This window comes from Microdochium trichocladiopsis, assembly GCF_020744255.1.
Source record: "Microdochium trichocladiopsis strain MPI-CAGE-CH-0230 chromosome Unknown B0I36scaffold_6, whole genome shotgun sequence".
Classification (NCBI taxonomy): domain Eukaryota; kingdom Fungi; phylum Ascomycota; class Sordariomycetes; order Xylariales; family Microdochiaceae; genus Microdochium; species Microdochium trichocladiopsis.
Window position 1 is genome coordinate 3,337,469 of NW_025763549.1, and position 15,753 is coordinate 3,353,221.

At 52.2% G+C, this 15,753-nt stretch overlaps 4 protein-coding genes across 4 annotated transcripts; 3 read left to right on the forward strand and 1 right to left on the reverse strand.

Moving 5' to 3' along the window:
- Positions 1 to 1,481: 1,481 nt before the first annotated feature.
- B0I36DRAFT_364372 (uncharacterized protein) lies at positions 1,482 to 2,113 on the forward strand (the record flags this gene model as incomplete). Its single annotated transcript, XM_046158950.1, has 2 exons — positions 1,482 to 1,573; positions 1,687 to 2,113. The coding sequence occupies 2 exons, from the start codon at positions 1,482 to 1,484 to the stop codon at positions 2,111 to 2,113; spliced, it is 519 nt and encodes a 172-aa protein (XP_046012190.1).
- A 3,816-nt stretch (positions 2,114 to 5,929) lies between these two features.
- B0I36DRAFT_412376 (uncharacterized protein) lies at positions 5,930 to 7,910 on the forward strand. Its single transcript, XM_046161965.1, has 2 exons — positions 5,930 to 6,997; positions 7,058 to 7,910. Exons 1-2 carry the CDS (start codon positions 6,154 to 6,156, stop codon positions 7,603 to 7,605), a joined length of 1,392 nt encoding a protein of 463 aa, XP_046012191.1. The 5' UTR covers positions 5,930 to 6,153; the 3' UTR covers positions 7,606 to 7,910.
- Positions 7,911 to 13,558: 5,648 nt separating this feature from the next.
- Positions 13,559 to 13,882, forward strand: B0I36DRAFT_350699 (uncharacterized protein; the record flags this gene model as incomplete). The annotated part of the gene is made up of 1 exon (XM_046156936.1): positions 13,559 to 13,882. The coding sequence occupies one exon, from the start codon at positions 13,559 to 13,561 to the stop codon at positions 13,880 to 13,882; it is 324 nt and encodes a 107-aa protein (XP_046012192.1).
- Positions 13,883 to 14,319: 437 nt separating this feature from the next.
- B0I36DRAFT_291706 (uncharacterized protein) lies at positions 14,320 to 15,422 on the reverse strand (the record flags this gene model as incomplete). Its single annotated transcript, XM_046151754.1, has 3 exons — positions 14,320 to 14,948; positions 15,029 to 15,233; positions 15,282 to 15,422. The coding sequence occupies 3 exons, from the start codon at positions 15,420 to 15,422 to the stop codon at positions 14,320 to 14,322; spliced, it is 975 nt and encodes a 324-aa protein (XP_046012193.1).
- Positions 15,423 to 15,753: the final 331 nt, after the last annotated feature.

Below are 15,753 nucleotides of genomic sequence, written 5' to 3' on the forward strand. Positions count from 1 at the left end.
GAATAACCGTCCTGGTAGTGACCGTCCCTCGACCCGATAGGGGTTTACCCAAACCGCCCTTGACTATGGGCTTACCCCAACTTGCCTCTAGTAGTGACAGTCACTACTAGCTTGAATTATGGTCAGGGAATCATACAGAAGAGGCCACTAGAGTCAAGTTTGCTTTTCAGCTACGAGCCTTGTACAGTCAGCCCTTAGCTGCCACATTGTGAGTACGAGCATATATATGGACACACATATGGAGGCTTACAAGGGAGAGGCTTGGTCGCATGTACTAGATGTATCGCACGAAATAAGAAAGTCTTCCAAGCCTTGGCACGCAAATTTGGTCGTCTGCCTTGCGACCTGCCCGAAGCATGAGACCAATGAAAAGCCTGTAAGGTGTAAGGGTCTTATGCGTCCCGTGGGTCACAAGCCTCTATGTCTCAGATCCATAGTCCATATTATTGCCAGCTTCGTCGAATGCCGAACAATTGCATACGCAGCCTGCCGTCGCAGCCGACTAAACTTCTCAGCCGCAGGCGCCAAACCCAAGTCCAGGCTTGGGGGTCCAGTGTACACTTGAGCCCAGATCTGCCACATCGACAGCAGGAAAAGTTCATGTGCTCTAAAGCCGAGCCTTACCCGCAGAGCTGAAAGTCCCACCGCACGCTAGTACACTTGGCTATGGGTCGCCTCGCTTGCGCAACCACAGAACCCCAAGACATGTCTGACAGCCTAGTTTCCTTAGTCTGCAACCGTAGGGTCACCTTTTGCGCAGGCTGAAACCCGGCGCAGCCACATAGATGGTTGAAGGGGCGAGATGCAGGAGTCTCTGGTTATACGACATAAGAAGAAACTGTGTACGCGTGACTAACCTGGTCTGACTTCACTGTGCAAGGGAGCTTAACACTGTCGTGCTCGTGCCTCTGATGGTTATATATAAGACAATCCCCAGGTAACAAAAAGCTGTATGGCGTTGTGAGTGTAGTAGTGATTCTGTTCCAAAACCACCAGCCATTCACGGACAAAACACCATATCATGAACAGCGTACCAATTGCCGTGCCAATGCCACCGACAGAGGCAATGCGGATGACTCCGCGGAAAGCCGGGCGAGAGCATATCCTTATTTACCCACCTGGTTACCTTACCGTTCGTATTATGCAGCTCGTATCTGCCGCTATAGTGCTTGGTATCGCTAGCTATCTACTTGCTGAACGGCCATTCCGCGGCACCCAACCACCCGGCGTTGGCCTGAGTCTCTTTACGGTGTGTGGACCGGCCCACTATAGTCCATAGCGTTGCGCTGTGCAAACGAGGACGCGAGCTATCGCTAATAAGCTCGCTTCCATATTAGGCCCTTACGACAATTATCTGCGTCCTGTATTACATTGTGGCAGAATACGGCTTGCCCGCCGCCTACAACTATTGGGCAATTCAAGCACTCGAAATGTTCCTTAATATAATGTGGCTGATATCCTTCTCACTAATAACCCGGGCTATGGTAGAGCTCGGACGCCTAAGCCTTACCAGCTACGGCGAGCTCATCCTTTCCGTTGGCTGCGTTGCAGCAGGGTTTGGTGCCGTTTGTGTGTAAGTCTTTGGTCCATTGAGCGGAGCGGGGAGTGGGCGATAATCTCTAAACCGAGCCTTATGAGTTTGGCGCCCGACTGACCGGCTGAATCCTTATCCGGGTACTCTCGCAGCATCCTCTTCTGTGTATCGGCCGGTATACACGAGACCGCCCTCCACCGCCACCGTGCTGCAGGCGGCCGCTGCGATGCCCAGAGCAGTGCTGTCGCCCCGGCTTATCAACCAGGCGGCTATCCTGTCCCGAACCAGGCTATGGCTACAAACCTCCAGTGGAACCAACCAGGACAATTCGCCACAACCATGCAGATGGCCCCCTTAGCGTATCAGCAGATGCCCGCCAACATGTACGTCCAGCAACAGCAGATGCCTGCGAGCATGCCGATGGAACAACAGGCGAGGCAATGGCCGCAGCGGCCCCAGGAGGTGCACTCGCCTATAGCCGGTACGCCCGCTCCACCAAGGAGCCCGCCGCCGCCGCCCCTCGCGCACGCGGTGCCCGATTATCAGCAAGGTCCGCCGCAGGACGCACTACAGGAGTAATAAGGGCGCAAGAGAGGGGGAGTTCCCAATTCTTCTATTTGTTCCGTGGGGTTCGACATGTCCACGGCGATTAGTAAGGAGAAAGTGTTTGAGGCCGTGTAGATCGGGTTATGTCCTTGTGGTGCCTGACGTTGTCTTGATCGTCTGTATCGTATCCCTCATCGGTCAAATAGTCGTGTGGATTATTGGCGTTAATGCAGTTCGCGATGAGATCGACCTGGGTGTTCATTGTGGTCGAAGTGGTAGGACCTTAGAGAAGTGTTCGGCGCGACAACAGCAGATTTGCATTGCGGAGTTGTGACAATGGGGATATGCCTCCAGGGCTTCAGATTGAGGACACAGCGAGCTATTTTTGTAGTTGCCCAGGTACGAAAGGAGAGGTGCAAGGCGCACTCCCGAGCGCCACTTATATGCTTCCAGGGAGTGATTCTGGGCTATTTACGGCTCCACGTTGCCGATCACGCATCAACCTGCCCACGACGAAATGTGCCGCCTGGCTATCCGTCTTTCGAATATGGCTAGCCTCGGCCAGTCGTTGGCTCGACTCGTTCTAGTGTTGTTGTTTGTGCTATGGCTTCGTTCCGTGAGCTCCAAGAGTCTTGCTCCCTTGTATGCAAAGAACTAGACTAGGCTGGGCCGAGCGGTTTATATGGAGAGACTTTGGTCGTTCGATGATACGTGCCGCAGCTCTGGGGCCGTAGTGTATCATTGGCGCCGCCTCCATGCTTGGTAATGCACTGTTGCTTGATCCACAAGGGCAAGTCGTGAAACCCGGTAGCTCAGCCGCCCGCCTTACGGGTGAGATGCGGTGTCCCAACTCTCCATAGACATCCCGTGGAGTTAATCGGAACCCCAAGAGCCTGCTTGCAAGCCCTATCCTTACATGGCTACAGAATAACAAGACTGTTTGAGAGCCTTATGTGCTATTCTGATATGTGTGGCGTAGTGCTATAGCGACGGGCTCCGAATAAGACAGCATAACAGATAGTATAGAAATGCAACATGTACATCATAAGAGAGGCCATTCCATGGTCCGGTAATGAGTCTACGTGGGCATGGGAGGTCGTGTAGATCCGTGTACGGATTCCCCTACTCGCCTCGGTTTGTATTCTGTATGAGACTTGTGCTACAGGGCGGATAAGGATCACATCTAACTTTCGAAGAGCCCTTGCATTATCCAGCGGGCTAACCAGATTCCGGGATGGCTATAGCATCGTCCAGAAACTCAACCAGCGATTGGTACTGTCCTGTACCAATAGAACCCGCTCACTGGCATATATATTGCGTACGAGCCTTCCGCTACGCGGCCCACTTAAGGATACTATAGTAGTCTCCGCGGTACTACAGTGCATATTTAGTCGCAGCCTAGGCTGCTATCTCAGCAAGTAGGGAAGGTAGATGGACGTGGCGGAAAGGTATATTAGCGTCTGGGAGCAATGTGTATACCTAGAAAACCTAGTACCCTCTCAAAGTACCAAGTTTTTTTATAAGGAGGGTAACGTAATCCATAAGCGACCCGCCCACACAAGCGACCCGCCCACCTTCTACGCACTCGTACGATAACGTAATCCACGGGTAAGCGGGTCACACGGGTGAACGGGTCACCTTCCAGTAACTCGTACGACAATATATAAGACAATTTAACCACAACGCCTTAAATCAATTCAAACTATTCGGAATCCTCTTCTTCAGAGGCAGATACAACTTTCTGACACGTACGAGCATTATGACCGGGCTCGCCGCAGACGCCACATCGTCGCGCGCGCGTTTCGGGCCTCCTCGTACGACCACTATTCTGACTCGTTTCCGCTATTAACTGCTGCGTCGCATCGATTTGAGCCTTCAAATCCTTTGCCTGATCAATCGTGAGGGACCCTCCTTTCTGTAGCTGCTTTCTTTTCGTACGACGACGGCGGCTGAGGCGGTCATTTGCATCTCGAAGTTCGGCGAGCTCTTGGCGCATAAGGTCCTGCTCGTGTACCATCATTATAACTCCTTTTCTCAGCTGCCGTAGGCTCTCAACAATGGACGACGGTGAGCTATTCTGGTGTCGTACGATGCGATTTTCAATATACTTCGTCTGCGATTCGGTCTCAATTAGGTTGTTCGGCGTCTTTGAAACCCATGGGGGTGGTAGTCCAGCAGAGGAACCTGGTGGTGTCGGCGTATGAAACTTCATATCTAGCTGCGAAATCACATAATTCGGGTCGTACGGTACTAGCCCTGTCGCTCTGAAGCCTGCCTGGATGTTTGATTTGGTCATTGCAGCGTCGTACGCCTTATAAAAGGCTGGGAGGAAGTCCTCCTTTGAAACGTGGGTTACGTGCGCCCGCATTAGACCTTCGATTTCTTTACCGTACGCCCGTTTTAGAGGTCCAAAGCACCCAACGTCGAGAGGCTGGAGCTTATGCGACGAATGAGCAGGCATACAGAGGGTAACAATATTCTGTTCCTTGCAGTAGAGCTCGAAATCGACGGAATGGTGGCTCTCGTGGCCGTCGAGGATAAGGAGGCGGTGGGTACCCTTCGTACGACTCTTTGTATGGAAATCGAAGTGTTTTACCCACTCTAGGCCTCTCTCGTTCGTCGTCCCACCGTTCTCTGAAAGCGCGATTACCCAGTTGGCCGGTAGAGGGCTATTCGCGGTCCAGGAGTCGAGGTGGACCTTCCCTGCGAAGATAATATACGGCGGGATCGAATAGCCGTACGACGCGATACCCTGGATTACTGTAACCCATTCCTGATTGCCTTGTTGTACGGCTCTTGGCCTCCCGCGTCGATCGGAGGTTGTAACGACAGTTTCGGCGGAGATTTTACCTATTGCGAAGCCCGTTTCGTTGAAGTTGTAGATATCGTCATCGTGGATCCCGTATTTCGCGATTATATTTCGTACGAGCTCAAACCACGCGCGATACGCGTCTGGATCTTCGCAGAGGACTCTCTGGTAGTCGATTCTTCGATTAAAACGCGTACGGAGCTCAGATCGTCGTCGTACGAAGGTTGAGGCCCAGTTCGTTCCGACACGCGGCGCGTCGCGTACGGCAAGGAGTCGATCCGCCATTTCTCGAACACCACTAAGTCGCGGTGGAAATGATCGCGAATCTAGGTCAATTACGTATCGTATAATACTCTCCTCTTCGTACGAGGTCAATTTCTGGCAGGGTGGTCGGGTATCGTGTTTCGCAGCTCGGCCGTCTCGTCGTCGTTGGAGGGTTGCGCGGGATACATTATAGAGTAATGCAGCCTTTCGTACGCTCAATTTTGGGTCAGATTTAAGCGCAGCTAGCGCTAGAACCAAATCGCATTCATTTGATTGTCGTACCATGATTGTTGGTGGAGAAATAAGGAAATGAAGGTTATCTATTCAAAATGGGGGAAAAGTGGCTCACTGACCCGTGTGGCTCATTCACCCGTGGATTACGTTAGGCTACTTGGCATTAAATGTTTAAAGAATCCATCGGCTGGGAAGCTACTATTATTGCTAGATAAGCAGACGAAATCATCTGTCTGAAAGCCATCCCCGAATATTGGCCACTAGCTTGTCGATCGTGACATTGCAGGCGGAATTTCGTCCACCTCCAAGCTCCGCAACTCCACACAACTTAGCTGTAGAAATACATGATAGCTTGAGTTGATGTGCAAGGACGGCAGAGTATTTTCTATTACCTTCCTTCATCGTAGTCACGCTTGTGGCGCCCCGACAACCGAATAAGCGCCGTGACATGCGGTGTTGGTTTGTGATTCGTTACCGATACGATGGAACACCAATCATGCCCTACCTGGGAATCTTCCCCCTCATTCTGTGAGGCATTTTCACCTGGAGGAATTCTGCCCGTCTCTAGACATTCACTCCCACGCATGTCTCCCGCTCAACCCAGCCAGGGAGCCCAACGCCAAACATCAACGATCGATTGGCTGCAGAAAAGCGGGAGAGAATAATTTCAGCTTCCATCAATGAATTCTTTCCTTGTGAATCACGACGTCTCTGACTTCTCCATAGTTTCCTCCTGAGCCTAGGAAAGAGCTCCCTCTGAACGACAATGTCGCTACTCGCTATCGACCCTAATGGAGATCTCGAGATCATCCTAACGCATCCTCAATCTGGCATCCGTCAATTTACTGATAATGGGGATGTTGATGGTGCTCCCGGTTCTCATCCTTTGGATGATCGAGCTCTAAAGCCAAGGGGCCTGACCAAAAAAGAAAAAGTGAAGAAGAAACGGCGCGATCGTCTTCGTTCTCAATGGGCCGAAGATCCTCCGCCAGCGCCGCCTGTCGACGAAGCCCCCTCCGTCGAGGAGCCTACTGAAGAAGAGCCAATCGTCGACGAGGACCCTAATGACGGAAACGATCTGGAAATCAACGGAGACAAGCATATTGCCTGCGACTCCACCGCACCCTCTGAACATTCTGGGTCAGGTGGACTTCGACTACTGGTTTCGTCCAAGCATCTTTGCCTAGCTTCTTCAACCTTTCGACTGATGCTTAGTGGGCCTTGGCTTGAAGGATCCAAGACAGAGACTGGAAATCGCACTGTCCAAGCTAGTGACTGCGATGCTGAAGCACTTGTGATCGTGCTTGACATCATGCACGGCAAACACTTTGCAATGCCGCAAACAGTTGACTTAGAGCTGTTAGCAAATATTGCCTGCGTGGTGGACTACTACGACTGTCACGAGGTCGTGGAACCATTCGTTGACCAGTGGATCAAGGCGTTGGAGCCCAAACCTCCAACTGCATATGGGAGACAATGCATGTTGTGGATGTCCATATCCTGGGTTTTCCTCCGCGAGACCGCTCTGATAAGTATGGCTCAACTAGCTGTCATCGGCTGTCGGGGTCACATCGACGACATGGGCTTGCCGCTGCCAGATGTTTTGCTGCGTAAGTGCACATGTGAGCTTCACAGCTACTAGAAGAGCATCATGCTGATTTGTCGAACAGGTAGAATTGAAGAGAAACGAATAGAGATGATAGAGGGGCTTCTCCTCGACCTGAACCGGCTGTGGAGCAGTCTTACCAAAGAGGAGAGCTGTCGTCCTGGCTGCTCCTACATGCTTCTTGGAGCTCTGACAAGCCACATGAAGAAAGCTGGCGTCTTCTCTCCCTTACAACAGCCCGAGCCCTACGGCGATAGCATCGAGTGGCTACACACGCGAATCTTATCATTCGACAGTCCCACATTCCGGGAGACTAGCCACAGCCCGTTTCACTCGCATGCAGACTGTTCATGTCGACTCAAGACTAGAATTACGCCTTTAATCGATTTGAACCGGGGACTGCTGAAGAAACTCGTCTTAGAGAACATCTACAGGGGACGGCTACAGCAACGGGAAGAAGCACGGCAAACCGCATTGGCATTGAGATTTTCGTGGCTCCCTTCGACAGCCCCTCACCCTGTTCCGGGAGATCATGAGGGTGGGTCTACCACCTCCCTGATCCGTTCCTGGACGACGACCCAAGGACAGCCACTTATGGACTTCAGTGATTAGCACAAGCGGTCTACATCAGCTTGTACTGGTGCAAGGTGGAAGGTTCTGGAAACCTCCCGCTGACGCATCCAAGGACTTTACTAAGGCATCAATCACCGGATTATATCCACACGAACTACCGGTAATGCGACCGCCGCAGGGAGTTCAATTCCAGGCATGACATCCAATTGAGGACGGCACATTTGGGGTCCGCTCAAAGCATTCGTCAATTTGTTCACTTTCGCTTTTCCTTTTGTTGTTCTTGTTCTTGTTCTTGTTCTTGTTCTTGTTCTTGTTCTTGTTCTTGTTCTTGTTCTTGTTCTCCTTCCTCACTTCGTCGTCTGTTTCGGTAACTACGGCGTCTTCTGACTGTTGTAGTATTGTGCTCAAAGTGCCTGCCTCTGCTGACGAGGGCGGGTACAAAACCATTCCCTCCCCACCTAGCCTAATGAACGAATCGAATGATGCACCTTCATGGCTGTCAGAATGAGGTTGAGACTAAACAGTTGGCTGGACAAAGTGCGGGTCTCCAACCAACAGCCGGAGATGGAGGGTCAGTGCAAGGTCCCAAGTCTTGGACCACTCTGCATCTTGGCGCTTTTAATAAGTCAAGATCTAAAGGCAATATGCAAGGGCATATGGGCCGTGGAGCCTCTACGAGACTGTGCAGAGGGAGAGAGGCAATTGGCTCAAAGCATTTCGGTTCAGTGTGGAAGCTTATTGTGGCTTCATTGCGTGACCTTCTGATCGTGTGCCTTGACGAACATGGAGCCATACGTACAGTATAGTCAGTATCATGCGGGGTCAATCAGTCAGTAGGTTTCGTAAAACGAGTTGCAAAGAGAGTTTCGTTCGGAAGATTCTGTAAGAAAAGCTCCGCAAGGAAGGTTGCGTAAGGACTAGAGACAGTTCCGTAGGGAAGATTTTGGAAGAAAAATGGTAAAGGGGAATTCCTTATGGTGAGGTCTTGGCCAACTGTGGCGTGTGATCCACTGTGGCGTCAGATTCGCCTTGAGCTCTTCACGGTCCCGGTCTGCTTTGCCAGGACCACAGTGACCCTTTGTGCGGGGGGTGGAAATGAGGACATCCGATCTATTTTTAGCAGGCATAGTTTCGTTGTCGCTTGGGAATGATAGGCATTACTGCTCTCTACTCCGCAGGGCGTCCCGCCGACCTCTTGCCAAACTGCCTGGGACAAACCACGCCTATGTGAGGGTTTCACGTCTAGATCAAGCTAGTAGCAAGGCTCTGGGGTCGTAGATCATCAATAAGAGTAATTAGGTCAATTCTAAATACAAGACGTAGCCCTCGCGTCGAGGAATATCCTTGAAGTTATATGACCCACGCCTCGCGTGGTCACGTGAACCCCTGAACCGTGACACCTAGGACAAAGTGCCTGGGACAAACCACGCCTGGAATAAACTGCCTGGGACAAACCACGCCTAGGACAAACTGCTCCCACGGAGCAAGGGATGCTAGGGCGGCCCATGTGCCAGGGTTTGCATGGCAGCACCGAGAATGCCTGGGATGGACATCGAGCTGGGCGGAGAGCTGGCTAAACTGAAACATGGCCAGCATGATGGAGCTGGTTCTCCATGCCTAGCAGCACCAGTGGCTGGGGTTGCTGTGGCCTGGAGCGGAATCGCTGGCTCGGTTCCGTGCTGGGTTGGGGAAGTTGGGCTGTCAATGGGCTGGCAGTCTTGAGCTAGCTCAAGACTGTGGCTAGCCATTAGATGTCAGCCACAGGTTGCACTGCCCAACACGCAGGGACTGGGCTCAACGCCACGCTTGCAAGTTGCTACCACTCTCCAAATTCAGCAAAAGAAAGGGCTACTGGTCAGGCTACGGTTGCGTTAAGATATTACTATTCTTCGGCCTCCAAAGGGAAATGGCTACTGGTCAGGTGTTTAATATCTTCGCTGGAGGCTAGTCCCGCCACCACGGATTGATTGATTCATAGCACACATCTCTCCCTCCTTGGTGCTGTTAGCAGTTCGTTAGTGGCTGGAGAGTTTGTGGGTGCCCTCACCACACGTCCTGCCGTTGAAGCCCCATCGTAACCTTAACAGCGCAATAGAAGAACTTTAGAGAGCTTCATCTTCTATTGCAAAGCTGCGTTCAGTGGCAAGACGACGCGTTTTCAACTAGAAACCCGTGACGGACTAGCTATGCTGGTTCCGCGTGCTAAGAGGCTCTCAGTGACGCGATCATTCTCCTTCCAACGGCGAGCCGCCGCAACAAACCACCGACCCTCACGAAACATCACAGTCATAGTACGGTAAAGAAAGTCGTCGCCTTGCAGCATACTTGTTGAGACCAGGCTCCTTCCGAGGTGAATACCTAGGGACTGGGCTCGACGCCAAGCTTGAAGGTTGGGACCAGGCTCCTTCTGACCTTGCATGTTTGCTACTACTCTCCATATCCTTCGAGGAAAGGGCTACTAGTCGAGCAACACTTGGCTGTTGAGTGCTACTGGGCTTATCCTCTGCAGTGAAACTGGTACCAAACAGCCTTTGTCACCACCATGCGGGCTCCTACTAGTCTTTCGCCGCCAGGCTTCATGGCTGGGTCCAGGCCACAGCTTGGCTGGAGGCTGATCCCACCACGACGCCAGAATGCTCTTTACCCCTCCTACTGCTCCCACGGTATACCCATGGACTGGGCTCAAAGCCAACGCTTGCATGTTGCTACTGCTCTCTCAATCCTGCGAGGAAAAAGCTACTGGTCCGATCACAGTTAGGCTAAAGCGTTACTACTCTTTGACCTCCAAGGGGAAATGGCTACTGGTCGGGTCTTCGAGTGAGCGACCGGCGACTAGGCTCACTTCTTCTCCATCTTGGCCGGCCCTGCGCATCACTTAGCAGCTATCGGTCATCTAACGCCCTTTACGGCATCGGAACGAAGCGAGGTTGCTACACGCCAGCGAGAGGCAATAGGTCTTGTACGATAATACGCAATTATCACAAATGTCGGCCATGACCCAGCAAGACGAGCATGGCGCTGACTAGTTCTCAGCCTCTGCAATTGTTGGTGAAAAGGCCTAGGGTAGCTGTGCTGTGCTACGGCCTTTTGAATCAGGCACTATAGCCCGCCGCAAGGGGCCAGGTTGTGAGCCCTGCAGAATCTGTGGAGCTGCAACAAGTCTATTTCGGTACATTCTATCTTGGGGAGGGCTGGAAACGGTCCCAGGCCAAGAACTGGGCCGCGACCCTGCTTTAAAGGAGTCGTCATCTCCAGTCAGATGTTGGCATGTCTGCACAACCGCAGCTATGGCAAAATCCATCCCATGAGAAGCGAGAGGCGCGATTTCCCTGGGCGACTTCCCTGGGCGACTTCCCTGGGCGATTTCCCTGGGCGACTTCCCTGGTCGACTTCCCTGGGCGAGACTTCGCTGGTCAACTTCCCTGGTCGACTTCCCTGGGCGACTTCCCTGAGCATACTTCGATGGGCATACTTCGATGGGCATACTTCAGGGCCTAGAATCTAGGCTGACAGCCTGTTTGCCGCCGAGCCTGTGTGCACACAGGTCATAGCGGCATACAGGTCACACCAGCACACAGGTCACACCAGCACACAGGTTACAGCGGCATACAGGTCATTCCAGCACACAGGTTATAGCGGCATACAGGTTATAGCTACAACCTGTGTGCCCCCCCGCCTGTGTGCCTCTGCAACATGTGTGCTACTACAACGGCACATAGGTTATAGCACCTAAGCTGTGCCTGTTGGAATGAGTGATTGTATTGTTCTTATTATCCATATTGAAACAGGTGGAAGCACTCATACTTATACATATTTCCAACTCCACGTTGCTGTTTTAGCCACTGTGCTTAACAGTGGCATCCAGGCTGTAGCGGCACGCACGGTCGTGGCCGCACTGGGCCTAACAGAAGTGTGGACAGGAAGCTGGAATAGATGCTAGCCGTGTCGCTGTAGAATCCTGCACGTTATAACTTAGGAGCCTGGAACAGTTTTTAGCAGTTCTTTCTTGTCGCTATTTCCGCAATCTACGTTTGCTGGGCCCTGGTGTTGGACAGCTAACCGCTACGATTCTGGTAATCCTACTGTCTACGCGCGACCCCATAACCCTGGATCCAGGCGATGGGAATGTGTTAATAAAGCGTGGGTTGACTCAGTTGAGTTCATAACCACCTTGCTAGATTTAAAGCTATCCGTTTATAAAATCTTAGCTTTGTACTGTTGACGGAAGTAAATCCGATCCTTACTATGTATGATCCCATGGATATTGATGGGAATAGCAGCGCGAACCACTGGGGCCTAACGGCTGTGGCGTCCGCTGTGGATGAGACCCCACGCTGATCCCAGAATGCGAGCAATAAGAAATGCAAGCTTCCTCGCAAAAGGGAAGCACGGAGATTAAAGCGTGATCTTTTAGCTAGTTGGCTCCGCGCAAGGATGATGAATAAAGGCGATTTAGCGCAGATTGAAGCAGTTTTCTCCAGGCTTCTTGTTCCTGAGCTGCTGACTGTGTTCGCAAACTATTGCGAGATAGCGTTACGGGACTGGATCACCCTCCTTGAGAAGACATTATTGTCGAATGTTACTACTGGCGCGGACCCTTGTATTGTAAACGCCTTTGAAGAGCTAGACAATATCATCTTCGGGATAACGAGCACGCGACTACTTAAAAGATTTGCGTATTTTCGATTACTACATGTCGTCGAGGTTCTTGAACAGGTCCTCCGCGCAGACTACTAAGCGGGCAGGATTGACTTTTGGCCGGGCTATGGGGCTTGCAGTTATGTCACAGATATATATATGCGCGCGCAATCGCGGCCAATGACAAAGAAACAGCTCCATGAACGTATACGATATGCCAGACGCCTGCGGGATGTTGCTGTGCAGCTACCCTTCTACTTTCTGATCTACTCTGATGTAGTAGAAACTGTTGCGTGCGTATTTCCTTTATGAATTAAAATTACGTTGATGCTTATATGTTGCAGAGATAGATCCTCTGGCTTTAATATATCGTCGTTGAAGCGTATCGCGTCGAACATCAGGCGGCAGTCCCCCCCTAAACTTGTTACTGCCTGCAATGAGCTCGCAGACTTGGCAATATTAGTAAGGGAAGGGCGAACTCAGGATACACAGGGTCTAGGTGCGAAAGTACGAGAATATCTACTGGCTGAGGGGAGCCAGCCGACAGCTTAACTTAGATAGATTGACCTTGTCTCTATGCAATATGCGTATTAAGTACCGATACATCTTTAACGCTGCACTTCCGATTCTTGAATAAAGAGCTTCCCATCGCTGCCAGGTGCTGTACATTACGGCTTATCGCTGTTCATCGCCGTTGCTCGCTGTTTGTTGCTGTTAGATGTGTCTCTTTGTGGCTGTCTAGCGTGACTGCCCATACCGCCCAGGTTGTCCCAGCTTCTGGCTTCGTCGCGGAGACGGGCACCAGGGTGTTGGAGCTTTGACCAAGCTCCTGGCTACGGGAGCTTCTACATTCTACACCCGGCGGGCTACCTAAGGTTTAGCTCCCTGAATGCCACGGTTGCGGACCTTTGAAGGTCACTGCTACATCCATCCCTAGTACAGCCCAGGGGACTATTTGTGTGCGTACAGCCTTTTGGTGTTCCCACCCCCAAAGCGTCTAGGAAGACTGGTGAATGCGCTCCTCTACACGTTATTTCTGGTAAGGCCTCTCCCCACCAGGGACCGTTAGCAGCTTTTCAGAGGCGAGAAGTCGTTCTCGTATGTCAAGCATTTCTCCGCCGCTAAGCTTCATAGATTCTCGACGTCTATGCGCGACTTTCAGCGTAATGCGCCACCCCAGTGGAATGACCCAGGGAAAGAACCCCAAGAACCCCAGTGAAAGGGTTGGCCCAGGGAAAGAACCCCCAGCGGAAGAAGTCCCCAGCACCTCCTGTCCTGACAGCAACCACACCGTTGTGCACTGCAACTTGCCGCTTCCGCCACACATCGCCGCAGCTACGCAGAAACACTAGCAATGAAGCCTGTTGGTGTTATCCGCGCTCTGGCGCTTGCCGGTGGACTTCAGTGTGCAGCTGCTGTCGCACTGCCGGATGAGCTTTCCCCCACCATCTCCCCGATGCGCAGCGACAATGACACAATGACAATCATGGGCGGTTTCGCTCAGTCCTGCGGGAAATACTGTATCAATCAAGTTTACACCAACCAGCTGAACGCGGAATACCGGAGGTTGGACACAGTTTGGCAGGGCACGTACATTTTCATGTGGGAAGGTTACGCCAACCGTTGCGGAAAGCTGGTTGCAGACCGGGATAAGTTACTGCTCCAGTCGAATTGCTGAACGCCAGCGCTGGTGTGGACCACCATTGATCTCAGTAAGTCTCTTCCATCTTAATCGATAATAACAAGTCCTTATGCCTTTTGCATACTTCGTATGAAGACGACGGGAAGAAGTAGAAGCCGATACGTACTGAATAGATGTCGATATCGGAAACAACAACGGTAAATTGGAGTGCCATGGGCGAACCTTCTCGCGCTAGATAGTAATGTCTGGACTTTACCTCTGTGATCAAGAAAATACAGGGTGCTCCATGTCTATTCATTTCAACCCATCTAGGCCGTTGTTTGAAGTGGATGGAATCGAAGGGCTTCCTCGGGCATATTTTCTTAATAATATGTTGATCAGACTACAACGACTATCTATCTGAGCCTGAGAATACTCCGTATAAGCTCTCCTTCTTGACTCATCCTCGTTTAAACGCAGAGAATAAAACCAGCCTAACTTCCGCAAGTACCAAAGTTGGGGCGGCAACCGGAACCGCAATGAGCTATGGTCGTGCCACAAAACCCGGCAGATGAGCAGCAGTTGCCAAACCCAGGGCTAAGACAGGTCTTGCTGCCTTTTTCTGGACCACATGTGCCGTCGCTGGACACGTTGAAACCAGTCTTGCAGGTACCAAAGTTCGGCCGGCAGCCCGAACCGCAATGGGCGGCCATCGACCCGCCGAAGCCCGCCGAGGAGCAGCATGTGCCGAACCCTGAGCCTGTACACGTCTTGCTGCCTTTGTCAGGGCCACAACTGCCATCGGCCGAGAAGTTTGACCCGGTACACGTGCCGAAGGAAGCCTGGCAGCCGGCCTTGCAATGGCCATCCGTGCTGCCGCACCAGCCGCCTGAAGAACAACAGTCGCCAAAGGCACTGCCCTTGCAGGTGAGGCGTTGTGCTCCTCCACATAATCCATCGACCGATATGGGGTCTCCCGCGGTGCAGGAGCCAAAGTCGGGCTGGCACGACCCTGGCCTGCAGTGATCTGTAGAGTTTCCGCAAAAGCCAGAGGAGGAGCAGCAATCCCCAAAGGGAGAGCCCCCACAGACAAACCCGCCCTTGGCGGTGCCACATGTGCCGTCTTCATGCAAGATTCGATGGCCATGGGTTAGTCTTGACTGAAAACTACAACATATTAGGGTATATCCGACTTGAACTCACCTGGACTGATGTCTCCTGGCCCTGGAGGAGGCGGCGTTGGTGTGTTTTCCGTGCAGCTTCCATACGCTTGCTGGCAACCAGTGCCGCAGAACTGTGGCCCATCACCGCACTTTCCAGAGCTGGCACAGCAGTATCCCCAGATGGAGTTGCAGACCTGGGAGCGCCCTGTGCCTGCCCCACACGTGCCGTCCGTGGAGTTACCCGTCTGCCAAATGGACAGCGCTGGCCAGTCTGTAGGATCCGGTGGAGATACCGTGCAGTTGCCAGACCAGCAGCTTGCAGAATCACAGAAGCCGGTGCCCGAGCCACAGCTTCCGCTCTTGTTGCAACAAGTACCCCAGTTGCCACCGCACTGCTTGCCGTTGGCAGGACCACACGTTCCTGTGGTAACCATTACCTAATAGATTTTTGAGGTCCAAGTAGATTGGTGAGGTGTCTGTAGAGGACTTGACGATGTGCAATAGGAAGAGCGCATTCTGCAGTACTAGCACATCTCAAACTTTAAAGACATCATGGCGTCTTGAGCATTCCTCGCTTCGGCAGAGGGCTGGCTCGTATCCAAAGGTCTACAGGGGGGGCTCCACATATTCGCGGCAATCTCGCTAGCCAACGGTGCAAGGCAGAATTCTCAACACCAACCAACAAAAAAGTCTGGTGGCCGCACGAAGGACGGCCTGCATGGAGAGTGTCCACCCCGGGAAAAGCAACATGGATGACAGCTACCA